The sequence below is a fragment of the Tauraco erythrolophus genome, chromosome 26 (assembly GCF_009769465.1).
Source record: "Tauraco erythrolophus isolate bTauEry1 chromosome 26, bTauEry1.pri, whole genome shotgun sequence".
In the NCBI taxonomy this organism is placed as follows: domain Eukaryota; kingdom Metazoa; phylum Chordata; class Aves; order Musophagiformes; family Musophagidae; genus Tauraco; species Tauraco erythrolophus.
The window spans coordinates 2,214,438-2,228,715 of NC_141490.1; the positions used below are offsets into that span (position 1 = coordinate 2,214,438).

General features: G+C 38.9%; 1 protein-coding gene across 2 annotated transcripts in view; it reads right to left on the reverse strand.

The window, feature by feature from the left end:
- Nucleotides 1-14,278, reverse strand: part of SIK2 (salt inducible kinase 2) — a 51,480-nt gene that overhangs the window by 24,127 nt on the left and 13,075 nt on the right. For both annotated transcript variants that reach the window (XM_086626952.1, XM_086626951.1), the window contains exons 3-4: nucleotides 12,990-13,053; nucleotides 4,665-4,826 (exon numbers count right to left, since the gene is read on the reverse strand). In XM_086626952.1, coding sequence (XP_086483078.1) covers nucleotides 4,665-4,826; nucleotides 12,990-13,053 — 226 coding nt within the window. The remainder of the gene's footprint in view (nucleotides 1-4,664; nucleotides 4,827-12,989; nucleotides 13,054-14,278) is intronic.

Consider the following 14,278-nt stretch of genomic DNA (forward strand, 5'->3'; position numbering starts at 1 on the left):
TTGCATATTTCCACAATCTGCTCTTATCTTTAGAAATCCAATTATATTCTACTGTTGGGCAAAATAATTACCTGTGCAGAGATAAGCATTATTTGTTAGGGTAGAGAAATTATTACAGTTACCTCTTTTTGTTTCTATTATGCTTTCTAGTCTTCAAATGATGTTAAACCATTTCTTAAGAACTCAAGAATTAATAGCATCCATGAGAGCCATTTCAAAGAAAGTTCAGGATTTAGATAGGATACTGGATACTTAGTCTATTGTTTTTTCTGTTTTTTAATTATTGCACTGTCAGTTCAGTTGTCCCACTTTTTGGAGTGTTAGAATGGCCAGGATTCAATTAAGCATAAAACAATCACTAGTGTCTCATTCTTTCTGTTCTCACTCCTCTACTTTGTAATTCCTGATCTACCATAATCACTCTGGATCAAAGATGATAATTTTTAACCTAAGAACACTGTTAAGATTTCTTATTCCAGAGAAACAGATTTTAAGAACATTATTGATATTTAAGGGAAAAATGTGCCAGCCCTCAAAAAAACATATGCCAGCAAGAGAATTCTAAAAGGACTACAATTGGACTCGTTACCAGAGGACTGAGATTACATAATGAAGTGATCTTTATCTTCTTAACATTTGCCTGGATCTGCACGTTAAAAAAATACGCTCATTTGCAGCATTGTGTTCAGTTGAATAAACTCTGTGTTTATGCAATCTGCAAATATTGGCTCTCACTGTTTGCGGTATTTTGTTTCTCAACCTCATTACCCTCTTTAGAATAATCTTGAATTTAGAAGGTATAATTTTTTGAACATACATAGAACGGTTTGGGTTGGAAGGGATCTCAAAGATCATCCAGTTCCAACCCCCCTGCCATGGGCAGGGACACCCTCCACTACACCAGGTTGCCCAAAGCTTCATCCAACCTGGCCTTAAACACTTCCAGGGATGGGGCAGCCACAGCTCCTCTGGGCAACCTGTTCCAGTGCCTCACCACCCTCGGTGCAAAAAATTTCTTCCTTCTGTCTAATCCAAATCTATCCTTTTTCAGTTTAAAGCCATTGCCCCTTGTCTTATCACCATATACCCTTGTACATCATTTAAATGGTATCTGTTTTCTCATTAAAAATGGAAACAGACTAAGATTTCAGACCGCTTTGCAATTTGAAAAATGGAATCTCCCTGCCAGAGCCACTGCAACTTCTGCTGTGCATCTAGCAATATGAGGTAGTCTCTAATTTGTACCTCTAAAGATCCTTTAGAAGGGATACTAGCTTCAGAGCTATAATTAATACATTCTTCTGAAATCACCAACAATTCAATTTGCCTGGCTTCAGAGAACCACATGGATCTTTTGTTATAAGAGTAATATGAGCAAAGGAGATAATCAGGAGAGAGGCACTGATAAAGGAAAGGTATGAGCGTGTTAGAAACAAACCTGACCCACTTCACGAACTGAATGCTGATCAGCCAGTTCTGACGTCAATGCATATTTTACTGTCCACCAGCAAGACAAACCAGCACTACATCCTACTTCAAAATAACAGTCTCTCCTACCTGATCTGGTTCAAACACAGTAGCTTTACCATCAAGACGGCATGATTTTTGCAGACATCTATAAGGCATCTTAATCTGGCAGTTTTGTGGGGCTGGAAGTATACAGAGGGAAGCTCACTATTCCATCCTCAATTCAAAGCTGTATTTAATTTTTACAAATGCACAGATGTTTCACCGTACAGATAATGAGCAAGTTTTATTTGATGACAGCACAGCGTATCAATCCTGTCCTTATGATACTTTCAAAAACCAGCAAAACCTAAAGGGTACATGAACAATCCAGCTATCTACAGTTCTACTTTGAGAAGAACGAAGAAGGTGTACCTTGCTAGTGCTAAGAACAAATTCGATGTCAAACCTGATGGAGCCTGACTGGTATGGCATTCTTCAGCTGCAACCTCCTCAGTGGACATTTTATCTGATTAATACCTTCTTTTACGTTACTTATGCTAAAACTTAAGTTTGAGGCTTTTGCTCCCAACTACCTAGTATCTTCTAGAAAATAACAGTCTATCAAAGCTTCACCTCAAGATCTTTATGCATCGTGTCTTGTCCAGTTACTAAGACTGAAAAGAAAGATCCTTTGAAGTCTATCCTCTTCCTTTTAGAGTAATATTATCACAAAACTATTAAATTTCAGTCCAGCCGCCTTGTTTAAGCATAAAAGGTGGCAGTATCATCAGCTCACAGTTTTAAGAACAGTTATTTTTGAATCTTAGTTTATTATCCTAGTAGCTGAAATACCGAGGTAACTTTACGCACATTTCTGTATTTGACTAAAAAATGTTGTATTCTTAAAGAGTAAAAGCTTCAATAAAACTCTTAGAAGCATCAGAATGAATCAAGAGGTCCACTTGAAGTTAGGAAGAGCCTGGAACAGCCACCAGTAACTATGTGGGTTTCATAGCTGTTTGGAGTCATCAGCAAGGGACAGCCCTGTACATAGTGCTAGGGACCAATGCAAACACTGATACTTCAGAGCTTTCTATCAAAATAATTCATCAGTTGCTGTGTTGTTTTTCAATTGCTAGATTAATTCAAATTAGAGAGTAATTCTAGCTATCTGAGTTAGAGATCCTGGCTGCCTTTTGTTCTTCCACAGTTTGATAAATGAACCATGAAGAATATGAACCACTGGAAGAGACTGTTCTTGGGAATCTACACAGCACCAGATAACTCCAAAATCACAGACAAACCATTCTGTGTAATTCATTGTCTATCTCCTCTAAAGAGAAAAATAAAACAACTGACTCAGCACAAATCACTATAAAGTTTCTAGTGGTCATAACTTCGTCACCAAAGCTGGACATAGGAATTGCTATCTATCTCATAAAGCTTGACAAAGATATATGAAAGAATCAGACCATATGAATCACTGCCAGTTAATGTGATCATTTACATACAGACCACCTGTAATTAACTTTCTGTAATACAGAGGTATAGCACAAGAGCAGCTAAGAGGAGTAGAGGCACCAGCAGCTGATGGAATCTAGTAACTATCATCTATCAATGCTTTTATTTGGGTACCTGGAGAACCTATGCATCAAAATTCCCTGCAACAGAACAGTTCACGTCTCTAAACTTTCTTCGGTTAACGGGTCTCCTGAGATGCCTTTGAAGTAGTGTTTTTGTGAGCTTGTGTCATGCTTGCACTGCAGTGTTCAGGGAGGCAAGGAACTGCAGTGCTAAGGACATCCATGAAAGGAATACCTCTGAATATGGCCCCACTCCAGTGCAGTAGAGGTCCCTGAGGAGTTCTGAAAAACTATGCCAGGCTGAATGTGACAAGCTACAATGCAGAACACTGATATGGAGGAAAAGAAGTTAGAAGGGATAGAATGTGTTGGTGAAAATGAGGAGAAAAGCAGCAGATCAGAAAGTGAGCAAAGAAAGCATAGATGAACAATAGCACAAAATTCCCTTATATTTAGTTCAATTACTCATAGTAAGTGGGGTCCATGTGACTTGCTACCCTTAGACTCAGTATTTACTGAAGGCATTCATTGTCCTAGTAAATACAATTGTATGTCAATCATAAATCTCCACGTGCTATGATCATCAGTAGATGATAGAAATAAATGCAAGTTTGAAATCAGAAATGAGAAAAGTAAAAATACACTACGAATGGTAGTGCTGATGAACTGACTAGATTAGAACTCAACAAAATACCAAAACCCTTTCACTGCCAAATTCACAGCCTTATTACCAATAGTTGTGAGTAAACAGTCTTAGAGGACACTGTCTTCATATCCCATAGACAAAAAGGAGTGCATATTTCAGAGAGCTGCTGGCACATTTAATACTTGACTGCAATTTTATCCTTACAGAAAGGATTAGAGATCAAGATACCTTTTCAGTTCATCCATTTCAGAAATGCCAGAGAGGAAACTCAAGGGTAAAATAATCTAGCAGGGATCTACAACTCAAACGTTTCATCACGTTACCTTTCTCAGCCTGATTGATTATCTTTCCACGCTTCCTTCTCAGAACTAGCAAGCTTACCCCTATACAAACCAGATTCTTACAGCAGTTCCTTTCCTGCTCCCATATTACTGACGACTTAAGTTCAACAGCCCTCCAAATCAAGATATTATCTAGCTTTCCTATTTCAAATGTCCCTGGGCTAAAGTCAGTATGGAAGGATTTGTGGAATTGTAATGGGTTGACAACTGACAAAATTATTTCCATTACCAGCAACATCTGCTGTGTCTAAATTTAGAATTAAAATGAAATCATGCATGCAAAAAGAAAAAAAAAATCAATAGGCTTCCATTTTGAGTTTTTCTAGTGTTGAAATAAGTTATTTGATTAACTCTTTTAACCTGAACATCTGCCAGAATTATAGACGTTATGAAACCCACAAAAAATGACTATAACTCTAAAAGTTATTTCCTTTTTCCTGAAAGTATAATAGACCTAATCTAGTAATTATTTTAGCTACATGTACCGTGATATCTATCATGCAAAAATATTACATGTATTACCACCCTGATTTTCCGTACCTTAAGCACAACAGGGTATTTTGGGCAGCAGCAACTGAATACTGCTGAAGGAAGAGCCTTCATAAAAATAAGGTGTTAACTGAATATCATCTACATTCTGAGTACCTGCTATTTTGATGTTCATGTTGTTGTCAAGCAAAAGATTTTCAGCCTTCAGGTCACGGTGAACAATCTTTCGACCATGGCAATACTCCACTGCTGAGAGGATCTGCCAGAATTTGCGCCTGGCCTCAGACTCACTTAGACGGCCATGGCTGGCAAGGTAATCTGTTAAAATAAAGCAGGTTTAAATGGATTAGACAGCAAGCAACAATCCTGAAACTAAATGATTTCTCTCAAATAATTAGCACTAGAAAACTCAAAAAGCATTTTAGCCAATCCCAGTTTCCAACCCATTATCCTCACGCCCTCCCCTCCAAAAGAAAAGTAAGAAAAAGCTGCTGCATAATGAAACTCTAGTCTCCGTTCCTTCTTTTACAGTTACCTGACTATTCTGATAAATAACTTTATATAACAACTCCTGTAGAATGGGGAATACTTTGAATAACCGGCTTCACCATCATGAGGTACTTCAAGCTTTAACCTCTTAGCAGTTCATGCAAGCTTCATGCCACACTTGTCGCTCTGAAGCTTCACCAGAGGCTGTGGGGTACTTTTTCTCTGGAAATAAAACAAGTACCCATAACGTACTCATCCTGACCTCTCTTGTCTTCATTGCATCACAACCAGAATGAACATTTTTTTTCATATTTGATTATGTTGTAAAAACTAACATTAGCCCTAAAACAAATGATAGCTCTGATACCAAAGCCTTCATTTATTCGCAGGAACAAAACCAAGTGAACCAGCAGCTGTATGAGTCTTGACAGAAACAGCTTCTATAGCCAATTCTATTCTTTCTCTTATGAGGCAAAAAAAACAAAGAATCAACTGTTGGGATGGTTTTAGACTTGTATTTGACATCCTACAAAGAATGCAGTTAATGGCCAAGGTACAGCAAATGCATATAGATATTGTACTCAGTGATTTCAGGCAAGGGCTGAGTATATACACACATACCAATCTCCAACCACTTGCTGCATCACAACTAGTACCAAAGTTAAACAAAAAGAACTAAACTGCTGGAGCCCCTCCTAATTGTCATTTATAGAGCAAGTCCTGTGAACAGGAATCATCATTCACGGACCAGCTGGCACAAACACTTCTGTCTGAATTCAGTTAACAGGTTAAAACAGCTGCTTCTGGGAGCTGAAAAGTGAACATGATGTAATGGATGTTTTGAGCCTACTTCTGTTTATTTATAAGAATCTCTGACAAAATCCATAAGTAAAATGATTGTGTCTTCTAAGCTAGTTATGTAATCTCAGTGATACAAAAAGGATCATCTGGCCCAACACAATGCCAAAGCAGAATACCTGGCTTTGTTAGGTCATGGGTTTGGGTTTTTTTTACTAAAATATTGTCTATTGGCCTTATAGGTGCTTGCAACGTTTTTGTTTAAGCTTTTCTGCTTCCTTTATGACAAGCAGAGAAGGCCTGAGCAGCTCACATTAAGCACACTGTAAAACCTGAAAATACATTTCCAGTGAAGTTTCACTGATGGTGCGCTTCTGCTTCATTGTTACCACAGATAAGGACGAAGAAATATGTTGTTGATGAGGATTTTTGCAAATATTCAGACCACTGACCTTGCGTTCTTATACATCATGAGTTCTTCGCTGCTACTTTGGTCACTAGACTACACTGCCATTAAGTGCTCCAGATAGTGTCATATTGATTAGCAAAGTGACTTCTGAATTATATTTTCACTCATGGTTTAAATGAACAAATGCAACCATTAATACATTATCTCCTTAATATGCTCAATAAAACAGGCTTATTTCAAAGATACTTTATAGGGGATCATTTAAGAAGGTTCTATACTCCATTACTGAGGTAACTTAACTTTGTTTTACTTGTGGTGGGACTGAAAGGATTTCATGCACTGCTGCTACTACCTCCCAAGCACATTCTGCAAGTAGAGGTGGCTACTGCTGAACCAGCAGGCTAGAGGCCTCAGTTGCAGTATACTCATTTCAGCGTTCCTCAAAAAACATTTTTAAGCAAAGCACATTAGATCTGATCTTTGGAATCTGCAGATCTGAAAACCCTCTTCAGAGCTACTAATCTACCTAAGTCTTAATACACTTTTCAGCTGGTTTAACCTGGCAAAGCACAAGAACAAACAAAAGCCTGGCAGTAAGGGGACATGATAATATTTGCAAGCTAAATATCATTCAGTCACAAAGTGACTGACAAATCGTATGATATCAGGTATCAAAGGCACAAACTAAATTACACTGAATGCAAGCCAACCCTTTAGGCTGTTAATCCATCATTTGTTAGCTATGCAGCAAACAAGTTAATGAATCCAAGCTGTCATTTGCTTTTAGGGCTCTAGCCTATCAGGACTTATAATGATTCCAAACCACCTTGGCCTTAAGTATTCCACCAAGTCTAGCAGTCTGCAGAGAATAGGTCATTTATCCTGAAATACACTGCTTTCTCTCCTGCAGAAGTAGAACATACCACAGTCTATCTAAATAGGTGATGGTAAGTGCAAGGATACTGTTTGTGCGTTAACTAGCTTGCAGATAGGAAAGGCTGGGATACAGGCAGTGTGCCAGCCCCTGGGCTACAGAAACCACTTTAAGACAGCTCAAAATTGCTAGAGACATTCTGCCACAATAGCTAGAATCTGGAATATATGTATATACACCTCTGGAGCTAAGGACCATGACTCTTTAGTTTTTACCATAGATACCTAGAGCAAAGCACACTGTTGGACCTTGCAAAGACTAAAATAGCAAAGCTACTTATGCCTTCATAAACTTATCCTCTGACGAATCTTACTCTCACGTCAAACCTTCTGACTACATGTTTCTGTGGTATGTGGTTTTATTTATTTATTTTTCTATAATAAAATAGAAACCAGAAGCTATCTTAGATTCAGCTGGATCCACAGCAGGACCTTTGTCACAAGGCAGCTTCTTGTCCAGCCTTTTCAGTAGTCTAAAGCACATTTGTTTACTGGACAATTGCAAGATTAATCATAGAATCATAGAATGGTTAGGGCTGGAAGGGACCTTCAAAGGTCATCTAGTCCAACCCCCCTGCGTTGCTCAGGGCCTTGTCCAACCTGGCCTTGAACGTCTCCAGGGATGGAGCATCCACCACCTCTCTGGGCAACCTGTTCCAGTGTTCTACAACTCTCATAGTAAAAAATTTTTTCCTAATATCCAACCTGAACCTACCTCCCTCTATTTTAAAACCATTACCCCTTGTCCTATCATAACTGGCCCTCCTGAACAGCCTCTCCCCATCCTTCCTGTAGGCCCCCTTGAGGTACTGGAAGACCGCTATAAGGTCACCCCGGAGCCTCCTCTTCTCCAGGCTGAACAGCCCCAACTCTTTCAGCCTGTCCTCATAGGAAAGGTGCTCCAGCCCTCTTATCATCTTCGTGGCCCTCCTCTGGACCCTCTCCAACTGGTCCATGTCCTTCTTATGTTGGGGACTCCAGAACTGGACGCAGTACTCCAAGTGAGGTCTCACGAGGGCAGAGTAGAGGGGGAGAATCACCTCCCTCGACCTGCTGGCCACGCTCCTCTTGATGCAGCCCAAAATATTAAGATCATATTTACTTCAAAACATATGACTCAGAGACATTGTCTGGCAAACACAGTGGTCAATGCTTTTATTTAAAATACAGTCATTCATTTAGGTGGACAATGGCACTCGTTTTAAATGTGGTATGTTAAGGCTGTCTTAGAGATGTGTACATACCGAAGTGAGTACAGTGAAGGATAATGAAGATGATTAAGGGACTGGAGTGCTTGTCATACAAGGGGAGGCCAAGGGAGCTGTGGGTGTTCAGCTTGAGGAAGACAAGGTGCAGAGCGGAATCTTATCGTGTGTATAAATACTTGACTGGAGGAAGATGATAAAGCCAGCCTCTTCTCAGCAAAAGAACCCAACAAAAGGCCAAAAGGCAGTAGGAACCAACTGAAACACAGGAAATTCAATTTAAACCTAAGAAAAAGGTTTTTTTTTCTGTGCAGGTGGTCAAATGCTGGAACGGGTTGGCTAGAGTTGCAGTCTCCATCCATGGTCCTGAGCAACCAGCTCTGGTTGAGCCCGCTCTGAGCTGCAGGGATGGACTAGACATTCTGTACCAATCCCTTCCAACCTCAACTCTGATCTGGGCTCGGTGTAAGGCAGTCAAGACATCACTCATCCGGTTCAAGTTTAGGAAGGAACAAATAATCCCATATTAGGGGACATATTGTATTTCTAGTCTTATGAATGCCTATTAACAGAAGCAGTAATAATGAGTTAGAATTTCAGCTAAGACAGCCTATATTAAACATTAGAAAGAATCTGTATAATTAAAAAAATCAGATCCTGAATAGCTTTGTCTAGGAAGGTTACTGAATCTCTCTCTAGGGACGTTTAAAAAAAACAGTGCAGCTGATCCTGCACCAAAGCTCGCACCTAGCAGATAGCTGCTCAAGCCCATTCCAGTCCAGCTTTCTGCATCTCTGCTCAAAAACCGTATGAAATCGTCCAGGACAAACTGCTAGGTAACTTACAGGTACACATGTAATTAAAATACCAATACTCCAAGAAATCATATGAAGGGAACGTTGTTCTTAGCAAAATTTGGTTTGAGGACAAAAGAACACAACTTTGGCTTCCCTAATGAGTAGAACAAAATCCAGAACAGAATTTAGGTCACTCTGGCTAAACCGCACATCAGTTACTGCATGTTTCCAAAAGAAACACTCAGAAAAGCGTCCATGGAACTGTAATAGCACTGTTACTTTTTCATCTGCACGACCATAGCACACTCTGCATGACTAGTTACTCTACATATTTAATACAGGAGTGTTTTCACAGCTAGCTGCTGTTTTGTTTAAGAAATATTTTTCTAAATATTTACCAGCCTCTCTGCAAGTTCAGTGCTTTGCTATTCCAAAATCAGATTTGAGATCTACTTCTCAGGGATGTTTGATTTTGTGTGTGTAGAAGATGAGACTCACCAGAGTGCCTGGGCTGATCCGTTTTCCATACAACCACTGGGCACACACTGTGAACTCACAAGAGCCTCTTGCAAAAACAGGCTTAAGTCCCAAGGTACCCCTTGGGTCAAAAGAGGCAGAACATAAACAGGACTGACTAAAGGAGCTTATTTTGTATTCCTGTGCATTACTATTATTCCACAAAAGTAATTTTTTTAATGGGGTGGTGGATGCTCTGGCTGGCATCTGACAAGAGCAAGAAATAAACGTTTTTGTTTCCATTATGAATGCTTTTGAAAAAATCTCAGAATAATCTTATGGTTTTTCACAGTAAAGCAGAGATGCCTGTGTAAGAGTAGGAGTATCAGCACAGTAATATAGTCTGACAATACCCCATTATTTCCTGTGGGTTCTCTGAAAGGCAGCAAGGTCCTCGAAACCTACCATCCAATTGCAAAACAGACTGAAGACTGGAAGGAACACCTAAACAATCAGGAAAGTCGACTATGAGATACAAGATAACAGAGTGAGTATGCAAATACAGTTAAGCTGTTCTTCCCAGACAACATCTAGCAGTTGAAATGTGTGCCTCTTAACTATTCCTTAGTCTTTCTCTCCTTCACATTTCTTGCCTCAAGTAGAAGAAGGAAGTATCAGAAAAGTACATACATAACTACAGTCACCCTGTCATGTGTCAAATGTTGTCCTGGAGTTCTAGATTAAGAAGTTGTGCTATTATCACTTGTTCAGTAGTTTCATGCTAAAACCCAGCGGTAAGGCCACATAAGGAAACTGAAGGACAAGATCAAAATAACTGGTCCTGAACTTCAGCCAATAGCAGTACATTCCTTTAAATAGTTATAGTTGTTAAGATCAACCTAAATCGCACAAGCTGGTAGTTTGGTCATGTTTGCTGTTTTTAAAAATGCACATGTAGTATGTCAGACAACAAGCAACAGGGCGCAGAAACATCCATAACTGAAAGCTTAGATATTTCGTTTTCCCTTGCTGAACAATAACATGGTTTTTAGACTTAGTCATCTTCTGCTTCCACAGTCTGGATTCTTGTAATATAATCAAACAGTCACTGACAAGATGCTAGAGAATTAGCTCTTCACAAAGCATTCACTGTAGTTAATTTACCTAACAGATAATCTCCATCTCAGCTGTTTTAGATACTTCAGGTGAGAGATGCTGAAGACGTTTACACGACAATGGCTGTAAAGATACTTTTAAAAACATAGTGGAAACAGCTAGTTAAAAACTTCGTAGATCTGTAAAGTACTAAGCACAATTGAAACCTTTTTAATTCCAATGTTCTATTAAGTCTAAAGACCTTTTGAAAGAACAAGTCTAAAATATAACAGCATTTGAAGCGTCTAGGCTAAACACCTTATTTACTGCAATGACATTCGCTGGCAAAAGGCAAATTCAAAACTGCTGTTGAGTACAGAAATTTCACTGAAGCTATGAAAACAGTGAAGAATGTGTTAGTACAGGGGTTAAATACAATGCCATCCATGAACTACCAGTCAGCACTATGAAATGACGGTTTAGCAGAGCTGAAGAGACTTGATGAGGTGTAGTATGAACTTGAAAACCTGAGATGGTATTAAGAGAACATTTACCAGTTACCAGCTACTGACAACTATCTTGAAAAGCATGCTATGTTCTTTAAAGTATCTTATTCAAGAGGTAGATAGAAAAGGGACTTGTATAAAGTCTCACAAATTTTGTACATCACTGAGTAGCAAAGTTACTCAGAAGACCTGTCACAAAGGCTAACTTCAACCTAGGGAATCTAATCTCTCTCAGCTCCTCCTGTACGGAGAGAAGAAAAAAAGGCTCCTCTAAAGGGTGAGTCAAAGCTCTGAACCAGCCCCCTGAGAGGCCTCTCACTCCTCACTGTTTACAGGAGGAACGTTATAGGAAGATCAGCCCCAATAGACTGCAGTTTGTATTTCTCATTATACTTCTCCCATCTCACTGGCTTTTGAGTAAAAGTTTAAATCAGCTGCTCTTGCGACAAACCTAGAGTGAGTTTTTGTTTGGTGTTTGGTTGTTTTGTTGTTTAAGCCTCCCTCTTCAAGTGCAATCAAATGTTAAGTCAAAGAACAAAACGGAGCACAATACTTAAATGCTGCCAGGAGACTGATTAACTAAAGAAACAGGAGGTTCCACATGTTTCTAACCAACTTGCTTTACAAGAGAAAAAGTAAAAACCCCCAAAAATCAGGATCAAGCATGACAAAAATGTTAGAAACTTTGAAGACGCTTTGGTACAGGACTCCAGAAGAGCATCCCACTACTTGCGCTCATTGAAAACTAGTGTTATAAAAGGGAGACTTTATTTCACATATTGTTAGACTCGACATGGCAAATTCAATACACCCAAAGAAGGACCAGGACAGGAAAGAGGAAAAGCTTATATAGTCTGAGTCATCTTTCTACTTCTTTAGGTTTTTTTAAAATACTACTCTCCTTTTCTCTACTTTCCAGTTACATCAAAGTTGCCCTGGACATGACACCCTGCTTATGACACAAGCAGTCCAATGATAAGGACTTAACGGGAGGGGAGATAAGCCAGACAACAAAAAGGGACTTCAAACATGAGACTTCTGTTTCCACGAAATCCATTCCCCCACCCCTCAGTATGAAAAATAAAGATCAGCCAGGCTCCACCTCTTCTGTGCTCCAATCGCCAAGGCCCTCTACATGCTGAACTCTCTTCCATTGCCCTCACAGTTCATTCTGCCTGGTGATGTTTTCTGACAGTTTCAAAGAAACTCTCTCAGCAACTCCAGTTTTGTTACTGCAACTAAAATGCATGTGAAAACTTTAAGTGGCTGAGTATCAAGCATAAAACTCATTAAATTAGCTTTTATTAAGCAAGAAATGTTGTTACTTGAACATTTCAGTCCAATTCCTAAACAAAGCAGCAGTACCTGCTATGTATGAAATACTCCAGCTAAAGATTTTCTTTACCTTTGAGAAAATGTCTGCTCCTCTACTATTTTTCTATTCTTTTCTTCTGTTAATTTACTAGGACATGCTAGACTCATTCACGGAAAATAAATCCATTGTCCTGGGAACATCATGGTTCAATGAACAACATCCATTGTTGAAATCCATTGTTCCTAAAGGAACATCAGTAATTTCTAAACTTCTTTCTTATGCTAGTGTACACTGAAACAGTTTTCCTTGAAGTTCTTAGTTCTAAAATGAGAAACAGTGACAGTTGTCACATATTTCTTTACAAATAAAGGAAAGTGACATGCTACAGTAAAAGGGATCCTTGAGTAAGATAAATACAATTGACAAACTTCAGAACTTAACATTAAAATGTTGAACATGAACACATTCTCTTGCTTACCAAAAATTTCTCCATTTTTGGCATATTCTGTCACAAGGTACAACATGCTTTTGGTCTCCATCACCTGTTGATAGAGAAATTGCACATGAGATTGTTTGCAGGAAGAGCAAAAAGCAAACACCCAAATGGATAATGATTTTAATTCTTCTCTTTTCGTAAAGATATGAAAGTCGTTGCCTTGCACATACAATTATCACAATCTTTCATTTTGTTGTTTTTTTCAAGTTACCTCAACAATTTCAAGGGGAGCATTTGCACGCTAAGCACCAGGATAAGCTTTAAATACTTCATAAAGCTAGTGTACAGAGGAGGAGGTGGATAGGATTCCTGGCCACAAGTCACTAAGACAAAATGATAGTATCCTCAGTAGCTGGTTTAAAAGACTTTCCTTTAAGAGATTGGCCTAAAGTAATTTCTCTGCTTAACTTTACGAACATGCTGATGGCTGGTGCTTGGGAAAGAAGACTAGGGATAATACCGACCTCTGTTACCAACAGTTCTCTAGTTACAGAAAGGGGAAAAAAAAAAAAGAAAAAACACAGATGAGCATCAGTCTTAAAACCTGGCAAATTCAGGTAAATGCACTACATCGCAGGATCCCATTGTACAATCGGAGCACACCAAATTTTAAGTATCTTCTACTTTCTCTTCTGGTAAGTTCCAGCCTTCCTATTACAACAACAGACTACTCAATTCAAAAACATGGGAGGCTGGAAGGAATAGAGGGAGATAAACAGGAAAAAAAGAAACAGGATAAGGTGAAGACTTCAAAACTTTTCCATGAACAGTTTTTCATGGCCTTAAACAGAAAGATTTCACCCTACAATTCAAAATTCCATACTTCCCTGATGTAAGTTAGGACAAGGCAGCCTATTGTTATCTTGCAGCCTTCTTCTAACGATCTACTCCTCAATTGCTTAAACAGCTACTCAGGAATGCATTGTACAAACAGTGTAATCAAGAGATAGACTGAAAGTGAGAAATTCTCTACTTCAAAAAGTCTTTCTGGACTTGCCTTCAGTCCAATACAACAATATCAACACCCAACACATTTTGGGCCTGTATCAATAACCACACTAAACCAGTTCAGCCTGAGCTGTCTGTGGACAAAACCTTCTTGAATTTGATTTTTGTGTTTTATTTATGCACAAGTTTGAAAGTACTACAAGACTGCTCACAAATAAACTCTTTTTAGAGAGTTTGCTTTAAAAACAACAACAGCAAATCCTGAAAGATATAGTTATAAAACCAGCAGAATTACCAAAAAACTGACAAACCAGCAGACACAA